Genomic DNA, 16,940 nt, shown 5'->3' with positions numbered 1-16,940 from the left:
TTATTTTAATTTTTCCTTTTTTTATTATCATTATTTTTGTTTTTCTCAAACTCCGCTCAGAGGTCCGAAATAAAATGCAACGCCCTAGATTTTACCAGCATAGTATAACTTACTATATTACAAAATACAAAGTTATGTTTGTATTTTTAACCCGAGTGTACCCCTCTGAAAACCAGCCTTTGGCTGACGAGGGTGTTCCACCCCACGAATGGATAACAAAAATTGAATTAAATCGAATTGAATAATTGATATGCAGGTCTAAGTCTTCATAATGTAGAGCCTACCTAGACCTTTATACCCCCGTCTAGTTTGGGGGTCGAAGACTTATTAATGAAACAGAAAAATTGACTGGCAAACCCCAGAACTATGATAGTTACTTAGTAGATAGACACGATGTATGACGCATTGAAACTGATTGACAAATATGCTCTACATCGACATAAATAAACACTGAATTAATCAGTGCTTTTGTTGGGGTTTGGGTTTTTTTGTGTCATTGATTTGAGCACTGTATAATTTGATTCCAGTGAAGACTAACGGGCCAAACAAAGTTGACCACACTTTACAGGTAAGCCTGACACATTTTGTGACGGACAACGAATGACATGAGCCGTAATGATTTCAGTCTATACTCCCAGTCAGAACTTGATGACGCCCTCTTACGGCAGAGTTTTTGTTTTGTGTTGTGTTGTTTTGTTTTGTTTTGTGTTTTGTTTTGTTTTGTTTTGTGTTTGTTTATTAGAAGTCGGGCCTCTTCCCACATCCCTTGATACACTGACTCTACATTGAAAAGTGGTCATAGGTGGCAGCTGAATCAAGTATCAACGTGAAGCTACGGCATCTTAGCATTATACACGTACTTATACAAATTTATATAATAAACAATGGAAATCAAAGAGGAGTCTAAGCAATACCTAATTTTGACTGGCTGAATCCAGTATTAGCTTGTCACTTTCACGAATGAAAATTTTTCAGGTGATAACGAACTTTCCGTGAACTTTAGACCAGTTAATTTATGCGTTGTGTGATTTAAAAACAAAAATTTATACGAATTATAGACCTTTACTTCAAAGCTTGGACGCTGTCCATTCGATGAAAAAGTCGATTTCATCACCTTTTGCGTCATAAATTTTTCAGCTATACCATGTTCTGAGTTGGGGAACAAACACACTTAAAAGCATTCCAAAAATAAATATTCAGTACGGATCCGGAGGGGGCGCATCGGGTGCGCGCCCCCTCTTTATTCTTTATCACAACAAAAGAAAAAAAATGGGGGGGGGGGGGAGCGTGCGCCCCCTCTTTTTAATTTTGTAAAGGCGCCTCCCTTTACGGAATTCCTAGATCCGCCCCTTTTTTTGTATCGATATCCTACTAGTTGGCATTGTTCTAGAAGCCATGAGCCCCCCCCCCCCCCCACCACCCCCCCCCCCCCCCCCAATATATATATAAAATTGCAAACGTAATATAATTGTCATCAAATACCCGTTTCGGAGCATGTGATTGGCTTCACCCTGCTGGCCTACTGATGGGCGCCGGGCGCCATTCCCCTCCACCACGGTTGAGAGAGACAAAGCTGTAAAGGTGGAAAAAATGATTCTTGATTGGACAGAGTAGTTATGATGAAAGGCGCTAAGAGTATTGATACACATGACATACAAAAACGTTTTACTCTCTACATTCGCAAATGGAGGATATTTTCATTTGTTTTGTTTTGTTTGTTTCTGTTTAGTTTAGGTGGAGGTTTTTTTTTTTTTTTTTTTTTTTTGGTTACTCTCTGCCTCCAAAAGTTTAATTTGCTAGATATCTATAGTGGCGTCTATTCGACCTGCTTTTTAAAATCCAACGTTTCTGTATTTTCTGTAAATTCGATTGTGTTTCGACAAGTAAATGTATGAACTAATGTGTGAAAATGAGATGGTTTGAATAGGAAGCGCTCGTGCCTTCGGACGCGTGCATGTGTGTACAAATCCTTTCCATGTATGCGCAGATTTGAGTAGACAGAGAAAGCGAGTTCAAAGAGACACAGATTTCAATGACACTGACATACACAGACACATCATGCAGACACACGCGGTTACAGACGCTGACGTTAACATATAGACACTACACAGACACAGAAGACTATAGAAAAAGACAATAACTTTATGAGTATACAAACAAGGGACAAAAATAAAATTTTTAAGGAAAAAAAGCATGTGAGTATATTTTCCCTGATTATCTTGTATCCTATATAGTCACCACGAAAACGTGATAAAGTCATCTTTTATCAATTTCCTAATTTTTACATTATTTTTTTCTTAGACTGCAAGCTTTCTAATAAAAAAAATGTACAATGTTGGCACACTCTAATTTCTAATAATCTGGCCCAGAACCGCCATCAGGAATCCGGCCATCTATAACTGATAGGTTTAGACGCATACAGTCAAGCGTATTCGAGATGAGCAATCAAATAGAATTGCGTAAATTTCAAATTGTAGTATTCTTTTCTTTATCTATATAGTAATAACATTCTTCGTGGAATGAAAGAAGTTTCGAATTCCAGAGCTCTCCCAGAATTTGGGCTAAAGGTGTAGTTAATTAATTAAAGTGTCACACTTGTATTTTTTAAACTGATGTGAAATCATCAGGATAACATTATGGTGATTAAGTTGTTAGTTGTTGTTGCTGTTGTTGTTGTTGTTGTTTTTGTTGTTGTTTTTGTTGTTGTTTTCAAATCACTGTAACACGGTGATACAGAGCCGCCTATATAGTCTCTCTGATTCTACTAGAGGCTTCCCTGAAATCTGAAATACCTTGTCATGTCCCGTTACGTCCATACAGGAAAATATATAAAGTCTTTCTGATTTGCGCTATATCTTATTTTCCCATAGAGATGCACATAGGTCTGACACAAAAGCGTCTCTCTGATAACTCTTTTGAATCTTCCTCAGTTCAATATAAAATTTGGTAGCCCTGGGTGATGACATAATTAAAGGAGAACAGATGAGATTGTCGAGTGAAGATATTTGTTCCATTATTAATTGTTAGCCTTTTCATTAATTTGTTGTCGTTAGTTGTGTTGATGACACTATGGGTGTTTCCCCTCAATCCCCGAACTTTTTAAATGCTTGGCATGGCTGATTTCCTATTGACCGATTGAGAACTGGCGATGACTATAACTGTGCTCAAGATTTTATTGTGTTTAGTGATGATTCATTGAACCAGATATGTTGGGCCAATTTCTTTACCCTTGCTCGAACTCGTTCACACACTCTACAACGTTTAAGAGGGGATAATCCCCTCTGGAGAGAGAGCTCTAAGCTGGAGGCGTCTTTACTTGAGCTCAGAGGTCTCATGCCATTACGCAACCCACACCTGCACGTAGGACGCGGTTGATGCGGCTTTGTGAGTCGCCTGCCAGTTATTGCTCTATTCATGTACTTCCATTCTCATCGTCAGTCGGTTGCCTAGCGATGATCCACATCCGCTTAAACTGGTTCTTGTCAATGCGTATATCCCGAGGGTATTCATCTATTCCCAGATGATTATCTATTGCCCAAAGGCTCGTGTATAGAGAAGAGAATGACAGACAGAAAAAAGGAAACGAAGGGACAAACCTCGAGAACATCTCATCCAAAGACGAAGCGGGAGGTGACGAAAGCATGTTATCCGTGGACCAAGGAATGAGTGGTGTACCCAAATGATGCGACACATTTTGTGATATGCGCTGTGATAGTGATGATGCCCTTTGGAAAAATATGCTGTACTGCGACTATACAACGACCATTATCAAAGACTTTGGATATTAAATTCAGCGGTGGTAAGTTCTTTCACATTGATAGCCCAGACATTGGACTATTCATGCGAGTCGTGTAGATGCCTCCTTTCACTGGTTACGGAGATGTAGCGCAAAGATATTGTGATGGAATATAACAGCCATGGTTTGGTATTAGGTGGAGGCGTTTTAAACTGGAACGACGCTGCGATCTGATACACTTCGCAGTGAAACATGTTCTTAGTATCGAAGGTTGATATAAACGGGAACATGCATGAGGACTTTGTAAACGTCATAGCAAGCGAAACAGTACAACATGGAAGCATAAAATGTTCGTTCGTGGGAATCGTGAAATGTAAACAGAGCAATGTGAGGGTACTCGCGCGGCGGGAAAATGCTTAAGTCTTCACGTCTAGACGAAGGAATATTTCAGAGATCTCAGGATTCAATCCTTTAACAAAACTCACGACGTTAGTAATGTCATTCTAGAGAAAGCGATAGAGTAAAAGAAGAAGAAGAAAGCTGTTACAAGCAGCAAATAATCCGATAAAGTTAACAAGTAAGATATAGTGTTCATGATGAAACTTGCAATTCAAAAATTCGGTATGAGAAAAATCACTGTACACCGATTCAAACATTTGAAAATGAATACTAAGGCTATTATTATTAGGCTATGCAGGATCATGGTTTCGTTATACCACCTTGTTCGCAAAATGTAGATCGAGAATCTTTACAATAAAAAATGATAAATGATATCAACAACAAATTTCGTTGCAACATATTTGATATACCATCAAGTCAAAATCTTCTTTGCTGCTATTAAGTAGACCTATTCCGAAACTAATAGAATGAAATAAAAACAATCGCCTTCATGTAGAACGTTCAACAGTGCTTAACGGTGTTCACCGTCCTTACACGCGTTGAAATTCAGCTTACAACATACCATTGTATGTGTCATCGTAGACATAGAGTAATATTGTGGATGGAAACAACTAAAACATGTGACCAAAATTCTGCATTAATAGTATGATACTCAACAACATATAATTCAAACCCACATTACTAAGGATGGTGTGTCAATTAACGTGTGTAAAAAATGATACATTATGATCAACAAAGACATACCAAAAACACTTCAAAATGATCGAGTGATTACCATTATTTTCATTATTGATTCATTTTCACAGCTCTTCCGCTTTAACGACACTGTCTTCCAAATTTCACGAGGAGGCAATTTGATCAAATATTTCCCTCTGCTTGTTTGTTTGCTTGTTTTTGTTTTTGTTTTTGTTTTTTCCCCTCTGGTCATCGTCGATCGAAAATGCTCTTGTTTCGGCAAACCCTTGTAAAAAATCGAATCTGTCTTTCTTGACCTATGAAATACTTATCAGTCGATACACTGCGACAAATGGGAGATAATTAAAAGCAACAAAGGACAGATATTAAGTGTCGTCTTTTTGTATTGTTTTGTTGATAACAGATTTTGGTAATCAACTTTGAAAGGCGTGCTTGGTTGTAAGAGCCAACATTATAGTTCTGTTGCCCCTGCAGAAGAAATATCAGAAACGCTATACTAAAAGTAATTATGCTATCGCAATATTGCAGCCTCCAGTATATTCCTGATTGTCAGTTGAAACTTACCTTAAGCCATCATACTTGCACAATATTATCCCCTTTAATACATTCATTGCAAATTCCAGACTCCTGGTTAGTGACCTATCTTGGAGTATGTGTGGCATGTTATAAAAACTGTGATACACTTTCTCATTTCACGCATTCTTCCATTAAACTGTTAACATTCTGGCTTCATTTCGGTTTTCAAAAATTTATTAGATTAACTAAAAATGTAGTTTTGAACTGAATCAACAGTGAATAAGTCTAGATTACACGTCAAAATAGATGTTTACATAAAATCCGCAGTGTAACAAACCATTAAATAAATGGCAAATACCGATCCAACCTTTCGGTAATTTAAGCTATAATTAGAAGTTATTATTGTCTAAGAAGAAAATTGTCGAAATGTTTCGAATGGATCTACAAACGTGTTGCCAAATCTTCCCATTCGTCTACAGTCATAGGAGGTTGCATGCTGTGACAAGTGCATGTTCACAGGTTTAGAATCCATGTGTGTGTGTGTGTGTGTGTGTGTGTGTGTGTGTGTATGTGTGTGTGTGTGTGTGTGAAACATAGTAAGTTTTGAGAGGCAATCATTGAATTAGCTATTATGTTGATATCCAACTTAATATGATTGATGACTTGTTTAAAATGTTAAGTTCAATTGTGCTTTCTTTCCCATGTTATGAAGGATGACGAAAAGGTAAAATTACGCGATTTTGAATTTGATGATACGTTAGCATGTACTGAAGCTGAGTAAAGGATTATCGACAAGACACTCGAGAAAGAGAGAAACAGAAAGACAGAGAGACAACAAGTAATCTGTCTTTGAGTGGGTAGCCTAAAGTGAAAGACTTGTCCTTAGGGCCTTGGGTTTGGGAGAGATTAAGGAATCGCAATAGGGATAAGAACAGAACCAGCCAATCAGGCGTGGTTACGCGAGGTCATGTGGCTTCTCACTTAATCTACTTGAATCATCATCCAACAGTCCTTGTGGAAAGGTCCTGGTGCTTTAAATCTTTCTGCGTAATCCCTAATCTTTCCGTGCAAGGTCACCTTTGTAGGCATGTTTCTTGGACAATCTTGCGGCTTTGAGTCTGATGCAGTGAAACCTGCCAAGGGTAAGAATTAGTGGACACGCAAATAATTGCCGTCTATGGATTTTACTTGCGCTAATAAGTGAAACCCAACTTTAAACGGAAGCTGCCGAGTATGAAAGCTAAAACATGGTCAAGAAACCGTCCAGCCACAAATGCGACACGTTCGCAGTAAATTTGTTATTCATTAAAGTTTGTAATTATTCAGTCGAGCTTTTCCATCGTCTTGCGGCAACATCTAATCTTTTATAACAAAACAGGCAAAATTTCCTTACCGTTTATTCGTTTTGTCTAATTTCTCATGTCTTAATGTCTCATTTTTAAGTTAGATCAAAGGTGAATGTAGAGTAGCTTACACGAGAAGGGAGTGTGCCGTATAGCTGCTATAAAGTTGGCAAGCATTGATTGTAGAAAATTGAGTAACTGTTGATATGTTTTGGAGTGCATAACTATATTTTTTTTCTGTGCATTTTGATTTTTTTTATTATCATCATGTTTGTTTTTTATACAGATAAACAGTTGGTCATAAGGCACTATCGGGGTGACTGACTGGTCTGACGTCATGAATGTGAAAAAGAGTAAAGTGTTTGTCGGCGGAATGATCTTCTCATCATGCCTCCTCATCGCTCTATACACCTTTACCATGTTTGATATAACAATTTCACAGAGAAGCAGTCGTGAGTATTTTTATCTATATTCGGTATCTATAGACTTTGATGAAATATCTTCATTTTAATGTTCACGATTGCTTCAAGGAGAATTCCGAGTGATATTCAATCTTTTGCATTTGTATATTTTCATAGAAGTTATGTTGATCGACTACAGATACAGAATTTATAGTGATTGCATGGGATAAGAAATAGGAATGTTTTCAGAATTCATAACAAATCACAGTGCACAAGGATGATGACACGGCAGCTTCACATCAGAATGCATGATTGGGTGCCCATGGAAGTAGGAAAAAAAAGGAAAGTATACATAAATTCTACACTGGTGAACTTGTTATAAGCAAATGCTTTTATAGTGGAATTACATTGCTGCATTATCCTCGAATATGTGAACCTCCTTTATCTCATCAGCCTTTGCTCATTGTAATTTGTTTTGGGTTTTTTAAGAGTATTGTTTTATCTGCTCAAGAACTGCAATAAATTTTACAATTTTATACAGGAAACTATCGATTTATGTACAATGTACTACCGGCACATGATGTGAACTTACGAAAATCGTCTGGAATTCCCCTTGGGGGTTATCATCAGGTTTTGCAGCGCAAAATATGCGTCCTATCAGGTTCTGCGTTTTACACATGTATTTATTATCATTTCAGTAATTTGAAATGACCGCTTCCCACATGCATCGAATAAACTGAATTGAATTGAAAATTGAAAATTGAAATTAATTCAATAATAAATATTGAATAGATGACAATTATACTGTGTGAATAAATAATAAAACATTGTCATCATTCACATCTAAAAAACCAGCAACACATAGTGATCACACAAACTAATTGGCTTTACACACTATACCTCCAGTACGTGCTTCAAATAAACAATAACTCGTCAACTTATACCTAACTGAATCTTGGAAAACAATTGCTTTCAAGTAAACCAGATAAAGTGAGTAAAACGATATACTAGAAAGAAAAATCTTGCATCTATCTGATTCTAGCCCTCCTTTATACCTTTTATCTTCTCCTACTCCGCTCTGATTTCGCGTTGAATTTGATGAGATGAGTGAAGTCAACAGCACAGCAAAATATATTTTTTAAGTGTAACACGTCTTAACAAGGCAATCGTGTGAGTTAGATTCCCATAAATAAAGTAATGATATTATGACCTCTAACCAGTTTGATTTGACATTGAGCACACTGTGCTTTATACTTTGATGTATATGGAGTATAATATATACAACAAAAATAAAGTGCATAAATGCAGTATTGATATCAAGCATTGTACCTTTACACACAGAGACTCCGACACACAGAGACACACAAATAAACACACAGACACGTGCATCGGCATTCACTGAAATGTCTAAATAGATCAGATAAGGAAGACATGCAATGGAAGCCAAGCAATTACGAAATAATATGATTTTATTGCCTCTCGTTTCGTCAAGTTTGTCTGTTGCTGTTTTGCTTTACCACGCGTAGGCCTATAAGCAAAAGCAGAACATCCCCAACGCTGCGGCACGAAGGTTTACATAAGGCTAAGAGCATTACAGAAATCTTTGTATTTCATAACAAGTCGTGCTATTAAAGACTACTATGAGCTACGTGGCCAGCTCCAGGATTCGTACATTGCTATCGTACAGGTAACGGTATCTGGCAGCCTCGTGAGACATAACCTTCCACAATGTACAGTATTGGGGCGACACGGCGCCGCCGCGCGGCGTGAGGTGAAAAGCGCTCCCTCGCATTTGGAGCGACGCGTCGCTGCAATCGTTCTTGTGCAGTTCCGTTGATAACTATTCAGAGATAAAAACGACAGGATAGGCAGGGGAGGGGAAGATTGATAGACTATCGGTCGTTCGACTAAAGACGAAAACAAGAAGATTTTAAGAGCTTTGATTCATCCTTGTTCAGGATACGCAGATTGTGTAAAAGGAGTAAAAATAAAAGTGTTATATGTAACTGTATACAGTAAAAGGAGTAAATGTGTTATAACTGTGACAACCTCGTCACACATCGATGTATGATATAGCAGCACTTCTTGATATGAAAGCGTAGACTGCAGTTATATGAAAACAAAGAACATCAGTTTGTGATGTGTACCATACAAGTTGGTACACTTGGTATTTGATAATGACTGCTTAATTGACCTCATATTTGTTTTACAGAGTTTCCCATTTCCTAGATATGTTTTGGACATATTCGGTATTATTGCCCTTCGCTCTATTATCATGGTTTAATGTACCATTGTCGCTTAGTACATGAGACGTTATTTTCGTCATAATTATGTATATGTATATATACATTGTATGTATAATGTATATATATATATATTTAACCCTATAAATCTTGAACAAATTTGAAGGTACCATGAAAAGTCTGCATATTATACCCATTATAAGTACTCCCGTCTAAACTTAGATGATAACGTTCTATTCACCGTTACAAGAATGTATGTCCTCACTTACTGCGGTATACTAATTTGTATGTTCTCTTTTGTCCACAGTCACAAAATCATTTTCCACGGAGAACTCTCAAGTTCAACCTGTAGTCCACGTTAGCCGACACGCTCCAGTAAGTGGAATCACAATGACGTCACAATGACAGATCGATACGCTGCTTTACAAATTGCAATATTCTTATCAGCATGAATAAGATTTTTCGTTTCATGTACTCTTTAAAAGAAAATGAGCATAATGTCATAACTTATTTGTTGATATTGATTGGTGAGGTTTTCTTCGCTAGTATAGTTATTAATTCATATCGATATCTAGCCTTTTTGTTCAGACGAAATAACTCTTGCTTTGAATTATCAAAGCAACCTCGGCAGAAATTCGACCAGTCGCCGTATTTTACAAACTCCTAATGCTGATTACTTTAGCATGTTACATCTAAGCATTTCTCTGTGACAAGTCAAATTCTTTGAAGGAGTTAGTTTGCATGGCGTAATTAATGTTAAGGTAAATGTATTTAGAGTTTACGGTTCGTCATGGGTGTAGATCTGAAAAGGTCTGTTTGGGTATAGAGAAAGAGAAATAAGAAGAAGATATAAAAGGTAACAGAAAAAAGGGTAATGAAAAGAGAGAAAGAGATGAGGAATAATTGTGGAAGACGGAAGAAAGGTAGAGGGGAGGAGAAGAGGGAGAAAATGAAGGAAGAATTCTTTCTTGGAAGTCATAAGAAATATATTATGCTCAGGGGCCCATTTCATTAAAGATGCTAGGATAACAACTCTTTCTAGAATAGCAACACCTCGTAGCAACAACCAATCAGGAACCTTGAGGATTATTGTCGTTACCATGACGATTGTCATTCCAGTGTCCAGCAAGAGTTGCTATCATATCAGATTTTGTAAAATGGGACCCAGGTCTGTTAGATGGAGGAAAGGCAGAATAAGGTGGATGAGAAGATATGAGGAGAAGAGGTAGAAGTAGAAGCAGAAAGTAAAGCCTAGAGAGCATTCTCTCTCGAGGAGTCCTAAAAAAAGACTGTAAAGTGGAAGAGAGGAAGAGTACAGAGAGCTTAGGATCTCGAATAGGATAACTTTCCGTCTGTCAGAAGAAGTGAAATCTTTACCCTGACATTTACTACGCCATGCTAACTTTACCTCCTTCAAGGAACAACAAACCATGGAAGTACTTTAACCAAACTCTTCGGAAGCCCTCTTAGCAAACCGCCAGTCTTCGCCAGTGCAACCAGATTAACTGTATAGCTCCATGGTTAAACAGGCAGCGTTCACCAACCATCCTACCTTCCTCACTATGCACGGAAGACGGACCGTTAACCAGCCAACAAAAGGCAATGTTCAACAGATTGACACCTCATAGGTTAAAAAAAAGATGAAAAGCGAGAGGGAGAATATATAATATTCAGAGAAGAGAGTAATATTTAGTTATTTTTAGAGGATGACTCAAAACTGCCATTTTGGAGCTATATTCCGGATTTACGCATTCTTTGTAGGCATGCTTATTACAACATACAACAAATCTGTGATTGAGAGTTTTTACTTAGGGGGGTAAATGAGAGAATACTTCTTGCTCTAAGCCAAAATTCTTAATATAGGTTTCTGAAATAGGATTTTGTCTCAACCGAACAAAAACGTCTTATATCTTTCAAAGCATGTGGGGGTCTATATCATAAGCGGGATATTTTGAAAACTCCATTAGGCGCCACCATAGGATTGTTTCAGCCTATCTCTATATACTTACATTACCCTCCTATTCGAATACATATCCAAAGCAGGGTAATGTCAGCAAACCGTCTTTATTATGAACATAGTACAATACTCAAGCACGGCAATACAAAGTGGTTTCTTAAGTTTTTAAAGGAGAGGGGTATATCTTAACTTGAATTCAAGCAGACAATCCTAGCTTCTGTGTGTTAAATATGGGGAGTAAACCACAGCTCCCGGGAAAGTATTTCCAAGCTTTCAGACTGTCCCTCTTCTTATCCAATTACAACAACACAAGACATGCCGGCTCAGATTAGTGTGCAACTTCACTGGTGGCACAACATCGTTTTCGCCCTTGCGATTAGCTTGCTGCAGTTAATTTTACAATATATTATCAAACATTTATTGTTTCTTTTTCTTCATGCAGCTTACAGAGAATGAGGACCAAACGGAGAGGTTGTTGCAAAGGTATCGCTCGCGACTCGATCTAGTGAAATCGGCGTGCAATCGGTATGGCCCGAAATCCCGCAGGCCGCGGGACGTGGCGCAGGATCCAAGCCAGTTTCTTATCGTCGACGAAAAGTACAAAGTTATATATTGCAACGTGCCTAAGGTGGGCTGCTCCAGCTGGAAAAGCCTCTTTCTCACCCTCGCCGGCTACGACATGCTTCACAATCAGACGCTTAGTCATCTCGGAGTCAGTAAAAGCGGGAAAATGCTTCTCAATTACGTTCATAAGTACACAAATGTGACGCATCGACGTTACGTTCTCCAACATTACAAAAAGTTCCTCTTTGTCCGCCATCCGTTCACTCGCTTGCTTTCAGCTTTCCGTAACAAACTCTCTCCCGAATCCCGAAGAGCTTTAGTAGGTAGAGACGACATGTACACAGCCGTGGCACTCCAAATCACACGCGATTTGTACGGGGATGCGAGGGCAACAGAAATGAGCAGGAACATGTCTCGCTACAACATGACTTTGGCAGATTTTGTCCACTATCTTGTGCAGGCGGAGTCGAGAGACTACGACAGACACTGGATGCGAGTACACGACCTTTGCCTCCCATGCGACATCGACTACGACTTCATCGGCAAATATGAGATGCTTGAAAGTGATTCGACGTACATCTTGAAAGCGCTTGGCATTTCTATCCCTCTGCCCAGGCCGGGAACGCGTCTTAGCACGAACAGTTCTGTTCCCGACATTGTCAAAGCATATTTCGACACTGTGTCGACGACTGATATGAAACGCCTGTACTGGGACAAATACTTCATGGATTTCAAACTATTTGGATACTCCGCTGAAATGTTTTCTAAAGTGAACACTTAATAAGATATCAATCCTAAATGACAGGGAACGAAATGAATTAGAAGTGTTCGAAATTAATCATTGTGCTTCATCTTAACTTGTTCTCCAACTGAAAAACTGAAAATTGTTGTCTTCCATAACAAGGAAAATAGAGTTTGACAGATTAGTTTAGTACCTTGAAATAAATGAAGAACGTTTTAATGTTGTGATCTTTCACTTTACGGTCTCATATAAAGAGCCAAGGTATGTTTTGTCAGTAACTATATTCTTAACGATTTTCAGCAATGTAGTTTTGCTTTTCAAAGTCATAGGGATCTAAAACTTCGATTTAAGTTTAATCAGTACACCTGACATTGATACTTATACTATAAGGATCACAGATAATATCATTATCATATAGACCTATCTGGAATTTGGGAATGTTATCCTTGAGATGTAAACCTTGACTATTCTACGACTTTTTAGTCTAACGACTTGTCAGGTACACAATTATCATGTTGATGGATTTAAGTTTATACCAACAGACAATTTTGTCACACAGTTATAATACACAGGCAACAAAGGTAAAGTTCGGTATTGTTGACAACGGTGACATTGTGCACATAATTTTTCGTGCTCGACTCGAGTAAACATTATTGAAATTCTAAAGTGATCTAGCCAATCATTGCTTTTAATGTCATTGTGTTATCACAATGGTCCTAAATGGAAAATTTAACTTTCACTGACACTTTTGACAAAGTGAGGGTCAGATTTTGTTCGGGACAAAAGGTCTGAAATGCTTCGGAATTTTAGTGGATGAAGACTCAATGGCCAACTAGAATTTATGGAAAGCAATGGAGCCATTTTTAACATCTTGAGCACATAAAACATACGTGCTAATCCTTGCACCTGCAACTGAAGGGAAGAAGGAGAAAAGGTTTTGCATGTGATAGTAAACCTTGTGATTGACCATATGGAAAAGTGAAGAGTCTTTTGCCCTTTCTTAATGCATGGTGAATTCTAGTCTAAATTCAAAACTCTATAGTTCCAGTAATTTTCAGCGTGCAATATATTTAAGGGAAGAACATTCCTGGCAAAAAAAAATCAGTTGAGGTGATTGAGGAATTTTCTGACATGTTTATTTAAAACTTATACTCCGCTATAGGAACGTGATTTGACGCTATATCAATTTATTTGCCATTATCTTGCTTTGTCCTTTTGAGGAAAAAATGGTAGACTATCCGAGAGTTGTGTAACTTTATATGCATGTCTATATTAATACATCGTTTTGGACATTAATAATGTAATAATGTAATTATACTATATCAAATTAGAAATGGAATAACACATCTTCATAATAGTAACTGTAATAAGCGTCACTTATACTCCAGTATATTTTCTTGATGAGCGAAGCCTCAACACAGTCAATTCGGGTAAAGTAATGAAAAGTATGTGTAAAAGCATTTCAATTTTCCCACCGGAAAGAGGTAAATGAGAGACGACAGTATCGTTTTTGCTCATTTGCATAGTTAAATTTGAGGTATCGAACAAGCTGCTGGTAAGAGAAGTTACTGGGTGTAAGATACTTTGGAGGATATGGACAATCCGTATCTTATAGGAAAAAAGTGTTCTTGAAACCTCCATGGTCCAACTGGAAACTGGGCATGCTATTCGACTACTAGAGGGGATAACAAGTGCCACTCCCCAATAGGGTGCCCTCCTCGAGCGTTCTAATTGTCACATGAATAGACACGCGATAACTAATTAATGGGGCATCATAGAAAAACTCTGTATCTTATCCGACAAACACACACGCGAAGCAGCTGAGAGGGGCATAACTGTTCTAATGATTATGAACATGACGATATTACTTGTAAACTCTATTCACTGCCGAGACGCATACCACTTCTGGAGCGTTGGTGACCATTTCATACAGAATTTAGGGCGGTTCAGGAGTGCTCCGGAGCTCAGAGCTTTTAGATGGGTTCAGGAGCGCTCCTAAGGAATGTAGCGCTCTGAATGAACTGTATAAACGGCATGTTAGAGTTACTTTTGACAGAACTTGGATAGGTTTCGAACTATATGACATTCCATAACGAGATTGAGGTGTTTTATGTTGTTATGCATGTCTTTAAGTAGTTTCGTAAAAATTGAGAATGCTGCATTTGAATTGAGTTCTAACCAATTCCTTGACATACACAAGTATGCTTATACCAGTATACCTGCCAAGGCATATAGCTTTTCCCTGTTGCAGTTTTGTTTTCAATCAAACACTTTTTGTGTTAAAGAGTCGTTAATCTTACTGACTGTGCTGTCTTCTTCAGTAAGGTAGCTTATGTTAAATTCTTCAAGAAGACATACTATATACAAAGGAGCCAGACATCAGAGAGGGTATTTGATAATGCGCTTGAAGTTGACAGTCTATGCTATATTATTCAATAAGATAAACTTTATAATCGTATTTTCATGATGCTGAATTGTATTGTTGGTGCAACTCCTTCATTACATCAACCTGAGGTATAGCCCTTAAGTTGAATTTCACCAGTTGAAAGAAACCGGCTTCAAAGCATGGAATATCAATGGCATTTTAGCAGGTACTGTTTTGTCTCTGTTATTAAACTTGTCTTGGTGAACACGTTAAAGAGTGGTTAAGCAATATTAGTTAAACAGTGAGAACTAAATCAGGAATCCGAAGTTTAATACATTTTCCTGTGGAGGAGTCCTCACATTGTGCCATGGATACTTCTCTATGACTTCGTTTAAACTGTTTGTAAGACAAACAGATAGTATGTTTCATTTAATTATTCTCTGTCTGTGCTTTACACGGGGAATATGAAAACAAACAGTGAACATCAAATTCAAGAGGTCAAACTTATCTTTTTGTGTAACAATGAACGAGGCATTTTCCATCGTTATGTTTGACACCATTTTCTCTGTGGTGTTATGCCGCTAATCCAGAGAGAGAAATGTATAGCATCGTATTTCTTCGTGACTTCTTCATCTAGTTTCATTCATCGAATACTATTCATGTTATATCTTATAATTCTTATTATGATGAACAAAGTAAAGATACTCGATATATATAATTGAGGCTTGATAAGCAATGATAAGTGAAGATTTCACCTTTCTATTGATTCACTAGAGCATGAGGCGGAGCTACGCTTAACCCATTCGTATAGCTGTTACTAATTATCATTGCTATTATTTTATGAAATGACACGCCTGCACGATGTAGACAATGAAAATATTCTAATAGTGGCTACTTTGTAGTATGGCATGAGCGATTATCAATATCCTTCAGTGACAATGAGAACTTATGCAATTAGTACAAGTTAGTAAGCGTCAACGGTCCACCGTAGAGCTCGTATATGCTGCCCAGTGATTAAGTACACGGTAAACCTCGACAATATTACTGATTTGATGATAGGTAATTGATCGTGCGTACTTGTATAGTACATTGTGGGTATTTTATCATCGAATAAAAGATTTTAAATGCAAGTGCAATCTCTCAGACACTGTGTTTTGCGAAAACATAATTTCATTCTCAAAATACAGACACAATCATATACATGAACAAGTGACAACAGAGAATGAGAGAGAGAGAGAGAGAGAGAGAAACAGGGAGAGAGAGAATAAAACTGCCAGCATAGCCAGCATAACACACTGGAAATTTCTGCTACGAAATCCCGTATCAATAGCTTAAAAGATATGCCTATTTAAGGGAGGAAACCTTGTGTTCAACACTTTAAAGAAAGAATTTGTACATTTATGATTTAGAGCATCTTTTATAAACCTTATTACAAAGGCGTGTCCATATCATATACAAATTAAGATAACGCAGCACCCACAACGTACGAGGCCATGCCCGCTTCACCTTATATATTATTATATATATATATATATATATATATATATATATATATATATCATTATACCATAACGTACATGTCAATGTGGTCTTCATACACCATTCCATAATTTCACAGTTCGTATTCATACTTCAGCACGGCATGGAAAGTGACATACACTGTATACCCTATATACATGTTGAATAAAACGAAACAAAACAGTGTCATGCCCAGAAAAAAAAAATAGCTTTATGTAATGAAAAATGACATCAGGAAAAACGCGATGTTACTGAATCTTGACTTCTGGAAAGATCAATCATCCTATCATTATTTATACCTTTCGAAATGATTATTCATGTATGTAGGCGCGGTACATGTAAAACCAATAACCATAAAATTTGCATGATAATGTATTACCATTCAGACAAATCATCTCTATACAGATTATTTCTTCCAAAGAAAATGTGGAAACAAAATTAGTAACGTCGATTGCGAGAT

At 37.5% G+C, this 16,940-nt stretch overlaps 1 protein-coding gene across 1 annotated transcript; it reads left to right on the top strand.

Moving 5' to 3' along the window:
• The first annotated feature begins 6,434 nt into the window (after window positions 1-6,434).
• LOC139740356 (carbohydrate sulfotransferase 11-like) lies at window positions 6,435-12,636 on the top strand. The gene is made up of 3 exons (XM_071650950.1): window positions 6,435-6,489; window positions 9,642-9,709; window positions 11,734-12,636. Exons 1-3 carry the CDS (start codon window positions 6,435-6,437, stop codon window positions 12,634-12,636), a joined length of 1,026 nt encoding a protein of 341 aa, XP_071507051.1.
• The last annotated feature ends 4,304 nt before the right edge of the window (window positions 12,637-16,940 follow it).

This window comes from Diadema antillarum, unplaced genomic scaffold (genome assembly GCF_040938485.1).
Source record: "Diadema antillarum isolate AM-2024a unplaced genomic scaffold, OU_Dant_1.0 seq00000847_RagTag, whole genome shotgun sequence".
Classification (NCBI taxonomy): Eukaryota; Metazoa; Echinodermata; class Echinoidea; order Diadematoida; family Diadematidae; genus Diadema; species Diadema antillarum.
Note: the sequence above shows the minus strand (reverse complement) of the source record. Positions and strands in the feature narration are given on the sequence as shown.

What these genes read in the sequence shown, in the direction of transcription:
- LOC139740356 (XM_071650950.1), top strand. Translation starts at nt 6,435, where the DNA reads ATGTTTCTTGGACAATCTTGCGGCTTTGAGTCTGATGCAGTGAAACCT. An exon ending in TGCAGTGAAACCTGCCAAGG is followed by an intron (nt 6,490 to 9,641) that starts GTAAGAATTAGT and finishes TTTTGTCCACAG; the next exon opens with TCACAAAATCATTTTCCACG. An exon ending in ACGTTAGCCGACACGCTCCA is followed by an intron (nt 9,710 to 11,733) that starts GTAAGTGGAATC and finishes TTCTTCATGCAG; the next exon opens with CTTACAGAGAATGAGGACCA.